General features: G+C 37.4%; 1 protein-coding gene across 1 annotated transcript in view; it reads right to left on the reverse strand.

The window, feature by feature from the left end:
- LOC128653786 (ABC-type organic anion transporter ABCA8) overlaps positions 1 to 14,878 on the reverse strand; it is a 405,751-nt gene that overhangs the window by 21,421 nt on the left and 369,452 nt on the right. Inside the window, exons 36-38 of the mRNA XM_053707294.1 lie at positions 13,341 to 13,481; positions 3,826 to 3,905; positions 1,305 to 1,360 (exon numbers count right to left, since the gene is read on the reverse strand). Of these exons, the coding sequence (XP_053563269.1) occupies positions 1,305 to 1,360; positions 3,826 to 3,905; positions 13,341 to 13,481 (277 nt within the window). The remainder of the gene's footprint in view (positions 1 to 1,304; positions 1,361 to 3,825; positions 3,906 to 13,340; positions 13,482 to 14,878) is intronic.

Here is a 14,878-nt window from a genome sequence, read left to right on the forward strand (position 1 = left end):
CACTATGGCACAATTATCAAATAAATTTAAATGGGGAGACACATTGGCTTTCATACATATAGAACATAGCTTATCTGATGGTACAGACATGTTAAACAGGCTTAAACTTGTCAACAAAGCACAAAAAACGTTTTAAAATAAAACCGTTACTGTCACTTTAAATTTCAAACTGAAAACACTTTATTACTGAATATGTGAAAAAGTATGAAGGAATTGTTCAAAGCATTAAAAGTATTGCACACCAAATTTCAGAGCTTTAACCCTTAAATTAACGGAACCGGAGCCGTTTTACATTTAACCCCTATACAGTCCCAGCTATATGCTTTGCTGAGACCCAACCAAGCCCAGAGGGGAATACGATACCACAAGACTCCTTTTATAAGCTTTTTCAGTGATTCTTAGCTCCTGACACATGCATCTGCATGCCTTGCTCTCCAAAAACAACTGCGCATTATTGGCGCGAAAATGAGGCTCTGTCTATAACTAGAAAGGCCCCCATCTGAAAAAGGTGTCCAACACAGTGCCTGCCATTTTCCTAAACGTTTCCCCAAGATTATAACACCAATAATTAGTTAGAATCTGTATAATATGCCTAATAAAGCAATCGTTTTAGCCCAGAAAAATGTCTACCAGTTTTTAAGCCCTTTTTGAAGCCCTTTATTCTTTTATGTTAAACTAAGAAAATGGCTTACCGGTCCCCATGAGGGGAAATGACAGCCTTCCAGCATTACATGGTCTTGTTAGAAATATGGCCAGTCATACCTTAAGCAGAAAAGTCTGCTAACTGTTTCCCCAACTGAAGTTACTTCATCTCAACAGTCCTGTGTGGAAACAGCAATCGATTTTAGTAACTGTCTGCTAAAATCATCTTCCTCTTACAAACAGAAATCTTCATCCTTTTCTGTTTCAGAGTAAATAGTACATACCAGCACTATTTTAAAATAACAAACACTTGATAGAAGAATAAAACTACATTTAAACACCAAAAAACTCTTAACCATCTCCTTGGAGATGTTGCCTGTACAACGGCAAAGAGAATGACTGGGGTGGGCGGAGCCTAGGAGGGATCATGTGACCAGCTTTGCTGGGACTCTTTGCCATTTCCTGTTGGGGAAGAGAATATCCCACAAGTAAGGATGACGCCGTGGACCGGACACACCAATGTTGGAGAAATGTATTTACTTTCTGCTTTATGCTGTAATAAACTTAATACTTTCCCATTTATGAAAGATGTCACTGTAACACTCTCCCTCTGATATCTATATGATTTACTGGATATCTGATTTCCTTCCTATACTACATACCTGTTCTAGTGTTGGCTGGGAGAAGTTATATTCCTCAATGTCATACTTCCGTTTAGCTGTGTAGAGAAACACAATTCATTCAGTCTATCATTAATATTAATAGTGACATCTATGACAACTATTGCAATGTATAATTTTTAATACTGATACAAAAGTAAACTCTCAAATATTAGATGTAAAACTCAATACTTTTATAGGGATTATACTATATTAATATATTTTAAGACATCTCTGTTGAGTAAAGAAAGATTAGTCAAAGCAGCAACTACCTTTTCTCATGGCCAGATTATGAGTTTTGCGTTATGGCAGGCTCGCTGCTAACTTGCAAGTTATTTCCACCGCTCACCTTTAATAGCGCTGCTATTACAGGTTTGCAAAAACCCGGCATTAGCGGGCAATATGGCAGCGTTGAGCTCCATACCGCACACAAATACCAGCGCTGCTTTGAGCTGGTTTTACGTGCTCGTGCACGATTTCCCCATTAACATCAATGGGGAGAGCCGGCTAAAAAAAAGCCTAACACCTGCAATAATGGATCGTAAAGCTCCGAATTCTATCAGCCAATTGGAATTAAAGGGTAAAAAATCCTATTGGCTGATCCAATCAGCCAATAGGATTGATCTGGCATTCTATTGGCTGATTGGAACAGCAAATAGAATGCAAGCTCAATCCTATTGGCTGATTGGATCAGCCAATAGGATTAAAGCTCAATCCTATTGGCTGATTGCATCAGTCAATAGGTTATTTTACCCTTTAATTCCGATTGGCTGATTATTCTATCAGCCAATCGGAATTCAAGGGACGCCATCTTGGATGACGTCATTTAAAGGAACCTTCATTCTTCAAGAGCCATGGAAAGCAGAGGAAGCTCTGCGATGTCTTGAAGATGGAGCTGCTCCGTTTCAGAAGGATGAAGATAGAAGATGCAGTCTGGATGAAGACTTCTGCCCGTCTGGCGGACGACTTCTTGCCACTTGGATGAAGACTTCTCCCAGCTTCATTGAGGACTTCTTGCCGCTTGGATGAAGAAGTGGATCTGCGGGTGTTAGTGTTAGTTTTTTTTAATGGTTTATTGGATGGGTTTTATTTTTAGATTAGGGACTTTAGGAAATGTAAAAGAGCTAAATGCCCTTTTAAGGGCAATGCCCATCCAAATGCCCTTTTCAGGGCAATGGGGAGCTTAGGTTTTTTAGGTAGTTTTTTTTTTTTTGGGGGGGGGGGTTGGTTGTGTGGGTGGTGGGTTTTACTGTTGGGGGTTGTTTGTATTTTTTTATTACAGGTAAAAGAGCTGATTTCTTTGGGGCAATGCCCTGCAAAAGGCCCCTTTAAGGGCCATTGGCAGTTTATTGTAGGCTAGGGTTTTTTTTATTTTGGGGGGGCTTTTTTATTTTGATAGAGCTATTAGATTAGGTGTAATTAGTTTCAATATTTGATAATTTCTTTTTTATTTTGTGTAATTTAGTGTTTATTATTTTTTGTAATTTAGATAAATGTATTTTGTTAATTTAATTTATTTAATTTTAGTGTAATGTTAGGTTTAACTGTAAGACAGGTTAGGTTTTATTTTACAGGTAAATTTGTATTTATTTTAACTAGGTAGCTAGTAAATAGTTAATAACTATTTACTAACTAGTCTACCTAGTTAAAATAAATACAAACTTGCCTGTGAAATAAAAATAAACCCTAAGCTAGCTACAATGTAACTATTAGTTATATTGTAGCTAGCTTAGGGTTTATTTTACAGCTAAGTATTTAGTCTTAAATAGGAATTATTTAGTTATTAATAGTAGGTTTTATTTAGATTTATTTTAATTATATTAAAGTTAGGGGTGTTAGGGTTAGGGTTAGACTTAGGGTTAGGTTTAGGGGTTAATATATTTATTTAGTGTTAGTGATGTGGGAGGCCAGAGGTTTAGGGGTTAATAACTTTAGTATAGTGGTGGCAGCGACGTTGGGGGAAGCAGATTAGGGGTTAATAATATTTAACTAGTGTTTACTATGCAGGAGTGCGGTGGTTTAGGGGTTAATATGTTTATTATAGTGGTGGCGATGTCTGGAGCGGCAGATTAGGGGTTAATAAATTTAATTTAGTGTTTGCGATGTGGGAGGGCCTCAGTTTAGGGGTCAATAGGTAGTTTATGGGTGTTAGTGTACTTTGTAACACTTTAGTTATGAGTTTTATGTTTGTATGCTTTGTAACATAAAACCCATAACTACTGACTTTCAGATGACGGTACGGATCTTGTAGTTATGGGCTGTACCCCTCACTTTTCGGCCGGACAGGCAAACTCGTAATACTGGCGCTACGTAGGTCCCATTGAAAAAGTACTTTTTAAAAAGTGCAGTAGTTATGTTACGTGACGGCCAAAAAAGTGTGCGGTACAGCTGTACCTACAAGACTCGTAATAACAGCGGTAGTGAAAAAGCAGCGTTATGAGGCTTTTTCACTCATAACTCAAAACTCGTTATCTAGCCGTCAGTTAATTTGTTAAATGCTTATAAGAAGCAATTCCAGCCTTACCTTCTTCCAAAACTGTAAAAGCATGTGACAAAGATTTTACATTATCCATGGGTATCTTATAGACCAGCAAAGAAGAGAATCTGCGGAATGTAAACAAAACACATTTGTATATTATTATTATCATCTTCCTAAACTTTGTTCAGCCCTGTCCAGTCTTCAAGTTCATCATCAAGATTCTTCTTTACTAAGAACATGCACTGTCCTGTTGCTAATATGATCCATGAAGATTAAGATAGACCTGTTATGCTTTCATGTTACAACCAGGCCCATTTATCAATCTCAGTGCAGACAAATTTTTCACAAATAGAATCTGTCTGCACTACATTGGTTGCCTCCAAAGCAGCATATGGTGACAGAATTTCCGGCTACTTTTGTCTGGGTCTGTCTTTTGCCTTCTGATTTTGTACTTTGCTGCCTGACAGTGTTTGTTTGATGCTTGCCTCACCTGACTAAACTTGTGATTACTGATTTTGTACCTAGTGTATGTATATATATATATATATATATATATATATATATATATATATATATATATAACACACAGTACCCTCAGGGTTGCTAAGTGTCCAGCATTCAACCAGACAGTCCAGTATTTTAGTAAGCTGCCCAGTAAAAGCTTCACAAAATACTGGGAACTTAAAAATATAGGTTTTAAAAGTCCCTGAGTTTAGCTAAATATAAAAGGATACTATGACCAAATGCATTACAAATATAGAGCAGAAAGAAGTGAGGGGCAGTCAACTGAATCAAATCACATCTGTTTACATATGTTACTGACAGCCACTGGGTACAATTACTACTTACTTGCAAAAAATATATTTTTTGACCTTTCCAACCACTGTGCCTAATTCCCCACAGATTGTCCAATATTTTGTGGAGGACAGCTGGCAACCCTAAGTACTGAAGGGTTGATAGTCCTAAAATTACATGCTCTAAGAGTGGGGTGCGCTATGGGCATTTTGATGTTTAAATAAGTTTCAGAGGGGTGCGCTAAGTTTAGTGCACAGGACCTGCAAGCTTCTTCCAAAGTGTCCAAATGTGATATCTGTTCAAAAGATAGTGCTTTATGTAACCTGGATGTTGGAAGTGACCCTGAAGTGGTTTTAGTGCCAAGATCTATGTGTGGGGATTGCATCTCTGTTGACACCAGTCAGTGCTTGGTTATTCTCATGGAAGTTCTATATAACTACAAAAAAGAGAGATAATGGGAGAACTTAAAATGGACTCCAAAAAATGTCTAGACATTTGCACTCAGCCACTATATATATATATATATATATATATATATATATATCTACAATGTGTCATAGAAAAAGGGCACACACCAAACTTGATAGATATATTAACGTATATTTTGAATTGCAATGGAGTAAAACTAACCCTTAGACCACTTTAACTAGTCCCATTAGATTGTAGTATGTTAAAAAGATAGGATGATAATTTTAATTTTATTTTAAATGTAATTACTAGTTTTTAATTTCTTATTTTTAATCTTAATTGTATTTCTTATTTTATTTTACTCCATTGCCATTCAAAAGATACGTTAATATATTGAACTATGTTAGGATATTTGGATGTACTGTAATTGAAAATGTGTCTATCAAATAAGAAAATTAGATGCTTTTAAGAAATATTAATAAAAATCTTAATGAGTGATATCTAGCAAATATGAACGGGTTAGCCAATTCTAGTAAAGTTTCATTCTTGTTTAAGTGTATTGCAAAATAAAATATAATGGATCACAAATCTTGAGAAAGGCTTGTAATGAGCTGAAACGCATTGATTTTATGATGTTATGAGCTAATATACGAACAAAACAGAACACAGTATTTGGGAAGCTGAAAATAAGGAATACCTACTGTTAAGAAGTCAGGCTACTCCATAATTCCTGAAGTCCCACATAGGGGGGTAGTTATCATCGTGTCAACTTTCCTGCCTTCGCCGGCCCAATACGCCCGCCTAAGCTCGCCTACCATCGCCGCCGCGGACCTGAAAAAATTCGCCTAAGTTATCAATAAATCTGTCAAAAAGCTGCGCACCAAGTACGGGGCGATGAGCAGCGGACTGTGATAGTTATCACTCATCCGATCACGCTGCTCTTCGGCTTTTTCACAGCTTTATTGCTAGCCTGTCACTAAGCACCCGCACTAAACTACACTGTTCTACCCCCTATACCGGCGCCCCCGGAGCCCCCCGCAACTCAATAAAGTTACTAACCCCTAAACCGCCGCTCCTAGACTCCTAGACCCCGCCGCAACTCTAATAAATGTATTAACCCCTAAACCGCCGCTCCTAGACCCCGCCGCAACTCTTATAAATGTATTAACCCCTAAACCGCCGCTCCCGGACACCGCCACAACCTACATTATACCTAGTAACCCCTATCCTGCCCCCTATACCGCCGCCCTCTATAATAAAGTTATTAACCCCTATCCTGCTGATCCCGCACCTCGCCGCAACTAAATAAATAGCTTAACCCCTAAACCACCGCTCCCGGACCCTGCCGCAACCTATATTAAATTTATTAACCCCTAATCTGCCCCCCCTACACCGTCGCCACCTATAATACATTTATTAACCCCTATCCTGCCCCCCCTACACCGCCGCTACTGTAATAAATTTATTAACCCCTAAACCTAAGTCTAACACTAACCCTAACACCCCCCTAACTTAAATATTAATTAAATAAATCTAAATAATATTTCTATTATTAACTAAATTAATCCTATTTAAAACTAAATACTTACCTTTAAAATAAACCCTAATATAGCTACAATATAAATAATAATTTATTTTTATTTTACAGGCATCTTTCAATTTATTTTAACTAGGTACAATAGCTAATAAATAGTTATTAACTATTTAATAGCTACCTAGCTAAAATAAAGAGAAATTTACCTGTAAAATAAAAACTAACCTAAGTTACAATTACAACTAACACTACACTATACTTTAATAAATTATTCCTATTTAAAACTAAATACTTACCTGTAAAATAAACCCTGAGATAGCTACAATGTAATTAATAATTACGTTGTAGCTATTTTAGGATTTATATTTATTTTACAGGTAACTTTGTATTTATTTTAGCTAGTTAGAATAGTTATTAAATAGTTATTAACTATTTAATAACTACCTAGCTAAAAGAAATACAAAATTACCTGTAAAATAAATCCTAACCTAAGTTACAATTAAACCTAACACTACACTATCATTAAATAAATTAAATACAAATAACTACAATTAAATACAATTACATAAACTAACTAAAGTACAAAAAATAAAAAAAGCTAAGTTACAAAAAAGGTGTCCCTTCAATTCCAATTGTCTGATAGGATTCTATCAGCCAATCGGAATTAAGGTAGGAAAAATCTGATTGGCTGATTGAATCAGCCAATCAGATTGAAGTTCAATCCAATTGGCTGATCCAATCAGCCAATCAGATTGAGCTCGCATTCTATTGGCTGTTCCGATCAGCCAATAGAATGCGAGCTCAATCTGATTGGCTGATTCAATCAGCCAATCAGATTTTTCCTACCTTAATTCCGATTGGCTGATAGAATCCTATCAGCCAATCGGAATTGAAGGGACACCATCTTAGATGACGTCCCTTAAAGGAGCCTTCATTCGTCGGTAGTCCGTCGGGGAAGAAGGATGTTCCGCGTCGGCGGAATGAAGATGGATCCTAAACAAAGAAGATTGAAGACCCCGCTTGGAAGATGACATCGCCCGGATAGAAGACTTCTTCAGCGCCGCTTGGAAGATGACATCGCCCGGATGGAAGACTTCTTCAGCGCCGCCTGGAGGATCACTTCATCGGATGGAAGATTTCTTCAGCGCCCCTTGGAGGATCACTTCTGCCGCTCCGGATCTCCTCTTCAGTTCCATCGGTGGCTCGGCTGAGTGAAGACGACTCAAGGTAGGATGATCTTCAGGGGATTAGTGTTAGGTTATTTTAAGGGGGGTTTGGGTTAGATTAGGGGTATGTGGGTGGTGGGTTTTAATGTTGGGGGGGGGTTGTATTTTTCTTTTACAGGCAAAAGAGCAGTTTTCTTTGGGGCATGCCCCACAAAAGGCCCTTTTAAGGGCTGGTAAGGTAAAAGAGCTTTGAACTTTTTTAATGTAGAATAGGGTAGGGAATTTTTTTATTTTGGGGGGCTTTGTTATTTTATTAGGGGGCTTAGATTAGGTGTAATTAGCTTAAAATTGTAATATTTTTTAAATGTTTGTAACCTATTTTTTTATTTTTTGTAACTTAGCTTTTTTTAATTTTTGTACTTTAGTTAGTTTACGTAATTGTACTTAATTGTAGTTATTTATATTTAATTTATTTAATTTATTTAATGATAGTGTAGTGTTAGGTTTAATTGTAACTTAGGTTAGGATTTATTTTACAGGTAATTTTGTATTTCTTTTAGCTAGGTAGTTATTAAATAGTTAATAACTATTTAATAACTATTCTAACTAGCTAAAATAAATACAAAGTTACCTGTAAAATAAATATAAATCCTACAATAGCTACAATGTAATTATTAATTACATTGTAGCTATCTTAGGGTTTATTTTACAGGTAAGTATTTAGTTTTAAATAGGAATAATTTATTAAAGTATAGTGTAGTGTTAGGTGTAATTGTAACTTAGGTTAGTTTTTATTTTACAGGTAAATTTCTCTTTATTTTAACAAGGTAGCTATTAAATAGTTAATAACTATTTAATAGCTATTGTACCTAGTTAAAATAAATTGAAAGTTGCCTGTAAAATAAAAATAAATCCTAAGATAGCTACAATATAATTATTATTTATATTGTAGCTATATTAGGGTTTATTTTAAAGGTAAGTATTTAGTTTTAAATAGGATTAATTTAGTTAATAATAGAAATATTATTTAGATTTATTTAATTAATATTTAAGTTAGGGGGGTGTTAGGGTTAGTGTTAGACTTAGGTTTAGGGGTTAATAAATTTATTATAGGTGGCGACGGTGTAGGGGGGCAGGATAGGGGTTAATAAATGTATTATAGGTTACGACGGTGTAGGGGGGGGCAGATTAGGGGTTAATAAATTTAATATAGGTTGCGGCGGGGTCCGGGAGCGGCGGTTTAGGGGTTAAACTATTTATTTAGTTGCAGCGAGGTGCGGGAACGGCAGGATAGGGGTTAATAACTTTATTATAGAGGGCGGCGGTATAGGGGGGGCAGGATAGGGGTTACTAGGTATAATGTAGGTTGCAGCGGTGTCCGGGAGCGGCGGTTTAGGGGTTAATACATTTATTATAGTTGCGGCGGGGTCAGGGAGCGGCGGTTTAGGGGTTAATATGTATAGAGTAGCTTGCGGTGGGCTCCGGAAGCGGCGGTTTAGGGGTTAATATGTATAGAGTAGCTTGCGGTGGGCTCCGGGAGCGGCGGTTTAAGTGGAAAACACTTTATTTAGTTGCGGCGGTGTAGGGGGGCAGATTAGGGGTGTTTAGACTCGGGGTACATGTTAGGGTGTTAGGTGTAGACAGCTCCCATATAAATCAATGGGATGTCTGGCAGCAGCGAACTTGTACTTTCGCTATGGTCAGACTCCCATTGATTCCTATGGGATCCGCCGCCTCCAGGGCGGCGGATTGAAAACCAGGTACGCTGGGCCGGAAAAGTGCCGAGCGTACCTGTTAGTCATTTGATAACTAGCAAAAGTAGTCAGATAGTGCCGCACTTGTGTGCGGAACATCTGGAGTGACGTAAGAATCGATCTGTGTCGGACTGAGTCCGGCGGATCGAAGCTTACGTCACAAAATTTTACTTTTGCCGGTCTCTAGCCTTTGATAACTAAGGCGAATCAGCCTCGCCACAAATATGCTGCGGAATTCCAGCGTATTTGAGGTTGACGGCTTGATAACTACCCCCCTCTGTGTGCTGTTTGGAAAACTACTGAAAAAGAGAGAATAAATACTCTGTGTGAACCCTATTACTTTTTTAAGTTGGGCTCTTAACATTTTGTATGAGCAATTTGTATGAATTTTAGAGTGCACAATTGTGATTTTAGGTTTATATAACTATTTTAGAATTGTATAAATAAGCCATTGTGCCTTTAGCCTTTGAGCGCTTCTCTTTCTTTTATTCGTTTTATGCATAGTTTATCACTGTTTGATACAGGAACAGTATAAGAGAAGTTTGACTACCAATTTAAACTAATACCCTTGTGTATATTTATAGTGTAATTTCTTTCTATATTGAGCAGCTATTTATTAAAGAGGATAGAATGAGCAGCTGTATAGGTACACTGTTAAGACTAATGGAGTCAGCAGTCTCCATGTGAGAATGTTAAATGCCGGTTGTCCTCAATTGTTCCAGTGCCTTTATTGCCCACTGTTTGTGCTGGTTTGTTTGTTTGACAAGTATTTGGAAGTATACAGCTTCTGGTTTATATGGCTATTGAATGTACTTTATACCATAAGGATTACCGAGGAGTCCAGATTAAGTTCTCCCATTCTCTCTTTTTTTTTTCTTTTTTGTAGTTATATAGAATTTGCTTTCTACAGGACACCTGCCAGTAATTTTAATTTTTGAAGTGCATATATTTGATTCTCAGAAAAGCAATATATGCTTGTTATTTTCTATTTTTTGGAAGTCCTAGAATTTCTGTCTCTAAACTGCATTGGTTAATGCTCCAAGTCTTGTCCTTGTCTGTATCTTGAAATGGGGACTGAATTACTGGCTTCTGACTACAGGAACATAAGTTTTGATTACTCTTTTACCTGCTCCTTTTGCTGTGACATTTGGCACCTGACAGAAACTCTGGTATTGATCTTGGCCTGGCTTTTCATTATTTTTCTACATTGCATCTACATGCTGACACTCAGGGCCGCCATCAGGGGGTGACAGGGGTGACTCCTGTCAGGGGCCCAGTGGGCCAGGGGGGCCCCATGAGACAACAACTAAAAAAAAATAAAAAAAATTACATTTTGGCAGCCACCAGTGGGTACTACAGCAGAGTGCTAATTGAGCATGGGAAATGTTTTTACAAGGAGTAAAGTATTAGCATTTGAGAGGATTTCTGAGTGTGCACTAAACCACTATGCACAGTGTGAGACAGACTTGGCACTTTGTGCAATTTGGATTGTAACTTCAGTGTGGTAGTAGTTGTATGGTGGGGCCAGGGGTCTATAAAAACACATTTTTTTAGCAGCAGTGTATTTATGATTATTTGACAAGGCTGTAGAAATTCTATATTTAAAACCATGCAGAAATGTTTCCTCCTCAATACACAAATGGTAGGTGCCCGTTTGGCAGATATGCATTTATATACATTATATATATTACATTCCAGTTTACTGCCACTTTATGCAAGGACTTTCCAGATGCAAGGAGGCATTTTATCTAAGATTTTTGCATCTGTATAAAATGTTATACTCTCAGACTAAGATTGCTCAGTGTTTGAAATGAGACAGGTTAACTTAAAACTGTTCAGTTTACACTACAGCTGACTTAATTTTGAAATACATACCAAAAAGCCTAAATCCTGCATTTAACCAGATCTAATGGTATGAGTACCACAGCTTATGGTTCCACCAAGATCATATAGAGTACAGCATTTTCAAAATCCATAAGTACAGCTGACAGATGGGAACATTTGTACACTATATTTGAAGTGGTGCTCTTGGTTGGGGAAAATGGGGAAAAAACAAACATGTGTCAACCTTTTAAAAGTACTTTTCTTCATCTAGCCATCTACCCAGATCATTAATGTACAATTTTGAATTCACAGAATTATTTTTGTTTGCACATTTACAAATATGATTCTTTAAAAAGTGATCATTTCTGCATTTTTTTTTTTATCATGCATGTCACACAACGTTGATTTAGGGGATGCAAGGTTCATCAATGTTTCCTCCTGTGAGTGTTTCTGTGGGTGTCTGTCTTTATGTCTTTGTGCTTTGGTTTGTGTCTCTGTGTGTATGTATTTTTTTCTGTGGGTCTCTCTATGAGGGTGGGTGTGTATGTCTTTGTGCATTTTCTTTGGATGTCTGTGAGGGTGTGTGCATATGTCTTTGAGCTTTTTCTATGGGTGTCTCTGTGAGGGTGTGTGTATGTTTGTCTTTGTGTATTTTCTCTGGATGCCTCTGTGAGGGTGGGTGTGTATGTCTGTGTTTTCTGTGGATGTCTCTGTGAGGGTGGGTGTGTGTATGTATGTATGTTTGTGTTTTCTGTGGATGTCTCTGTGAGGGTGTGTGTTTTCTGTGAGTGTCTCTGTGAGGGCGTGTGTATGTCTTTGTGTGTTTTCTCTGGATATCTCAGTGAGGGTGTGTGTATGTATGTCTTTCTGTGTTTTATGTGGTTGTCTCTGTGTGTGTGTATGTCTTTGTGTTTTTTCTGTGAGTCTCTCTGTGTGTGTGTGTGTCTTTGTGTGTTTTCTGAGGCTGTCTCTGTCGGTGTTTCCTTGGGTGTATGTGCAAGTTTGAGTTTGTGTGTGTGTGTGTGTCCATTGTCTGTTCCTTTTTAGGACATTTTGACCTTACTACTGATTATTCACATCTTTCTACAGACTATGAGACTAATAAGACCTTTCCGGAATTCACCAATCCATCATTTAACCTTTAAATTATTGTTTAGGCAGTTCAGGGCCCTTCCTTTCAGCCACTGCATGCTGTTGTCATCATTTAGTTGGCATCTTCCTTTACAAAAAGATAATCAGAACTCCATATTTTGTTTTCTAAATCTCCTTTTTTTTTTTTTTTACAAAACTTTAGTCTACCTCATTACTTGTCAGGTCAATGTAAACAAGTGCTGAGTGTCTGTTTGGTGTCTGTGTCTGAGTGTGTTTCTTTGCATGTCTGCTAGAGTGTCTATATGTGAATCCTTATGTGTGAGTGTGTGTTTCAATGTGTGAGTGTGTGTGTGTGTTTGTATGTTACTACCTTTACAACATTTCCTAGTTTAAATAGACACTTAAGAATAAAGTGCATATACGTTTTAGTAACTTGGTCAAAAATTGCACATGTCAAGGGGGGGGGGGGGGGCTGATCAATGGTTAAGTCAGGGGCCCCAAAATTCCTAGTGGCGGCCCTGCTGACACTTAGTTCTGCTTTTCCAGTGATGACATCTGCCTTTTCCTCACGTCATTATTCTTTACATCTCCTGATTCCAGTCATCCAACAAGGTAAATACATTATTGCCTTAACGTATGCTGTATGCTGAAATTTAACTACACCTCACATTTGTTGGACTCTATGCACAAAAACTGCATTCTGTACTAAGTATACTATTTTTTTATTAATATTTATTAATTTCAAGTGACTAAATATTTTTGGTATAAGAAAAACCAAAGGTGGCACACGGTGAAAGAACTATACCTTTATTAGGAAAAGCTAAGTTTCAGGGCACCTACACCTTTCTCACTTTTTTGGTGATTTCACTTTTAATAGTGGTTCCTTAGGTGGACACACACAAACAGGGTTTATATACATGGTTTTGTGTCTGTAGTAACATAGAGGTTGTACCATCATATGGCCAATTGGCCAGTTACTTATGCTACCTGTCTTGTCTTATTGCTTTCGGGAACACCTTAGTAATCGCCTTGTGAATATCTTCCAACCGTTGAGAATCCTTTACTTTAATTTCCAGTAGGTAGCCTTTGCCAAATTTGCTCTTTAGTTGCTGGATGGAACCGATACATCTGGAAAAGAAGTAGACATTCTGAAATAAAGTGACATTCTGAAATAAAGATGTACAGTATGTGGGTTTGTTTTTGTCTCAATATTGCTGGTTAGTAAACAACCACCTGAGAACATTCAATTACATGCAAAGTCTGGATTATTATTTTACTTTAAATGACTACAATGATTTTGAGTATGGCCAATAAGAAGAAGAGAAGATAGCACAGTCAGTAAAACATGGGGACAAAACATTCTTTAGATATATCAGTGAAAGAAGAAAAAATAAGGTAGGAATAGTAAAATTGAAATCAGTTGATGGTAGAATAATAGAAGGAGATAAGCAGATTGAAGACTGTCTCAATGATTAGTTCTGTTCTGTCTTCACAAAAGATTGTGAAGATAGAATGTCTACATTAAGGGATGCTACGAAAAATAGAAACAAGCTTAACAGTAATCTTTTTACAGAGGATGAGGTTTTGTTAGCATTATCAAAAATAAATGTTAAAAAGGCAGTGGGTCCTGATAATATTCATCCAAGGGTTTTAAAAGAACTTTGATCAGTGCTAACTGTCCCATTAACTGATCTGTTTAATCAGTCACTATTAACAGGAGCTGTCCCAGATGATTGGAGAATAGCAAATGTAATACCTCTTCATAAAAAGGGCAGTAGAGAAGAATCTTGTAACTACAGGCCAGTTAGTTTAACTTCAGTAGTAGGGAAATTAATGTAAAGCCTCTTAAAAGAAAGAATTATGACTTACATAAAGACAAACAATTTAGAGGACCAAAATCAACATGGTTTTACTTCAGGGAGATCATGTCAGACTAATCTAATTGACTTCTTTGATTATGTAACAAAAGTATTAGACAAGGGATCTAGCATATCTAGATTTCAGCAAAGCATTTGACACCGTCCCACACAGTAAACTAATTCACAAACTGTATCTCCTTGGCAGTGGCGTAGCGTGGGTTGTCAGTGCCCAGGGCAAGGCAAGTATTGCGCCCCCCCCCCATCCCCATTTTAGACATGCTGCTTCTTCTTACATTTGGGAGAAACCAAGCAAAGACCCAAGCCTGGTAGATCACATAAAGCAAGGGACACTGTCTCCTCTCCCACAAAATGCTCCCTTAACCATCTTTACTGGATAACTAACAGTTATTGCTGATGATACCCATATCCCCAAAATATGTCCCTTGTCATAAGCAGCTGCTAATCAGTAGCGCCTTACAAACAAAGCCATGAAAATAATATATTGGCAATACAAGAGGCAGTGGGTGAAGCCTGCAAGCATTATGTGCTATCCCCCTGTGATCAAACCCTGTCTGCAGCTCTCTAGAGCTGGGCAAATATATACAATATTAAATTTTAAGATTTATTCTCGTTTTACACATGGGGGAAAGGCCCCCTTAACCCCCA

The sequence above is a fragment of the Bombina bombina genome, chromosome 1, assembly GCF_027579735.1.
Source record: "Bombina bombina isolate aBomBom1 chromosome 1, aBomBom1.pri, whole genome shotgun sequence".
NCBI classification, from domain to species: Eukaryota; Metazoa; Chordata; class Amphibia; order Anura; family Bombinatoridae; genus Bombina; species Bombina bombina.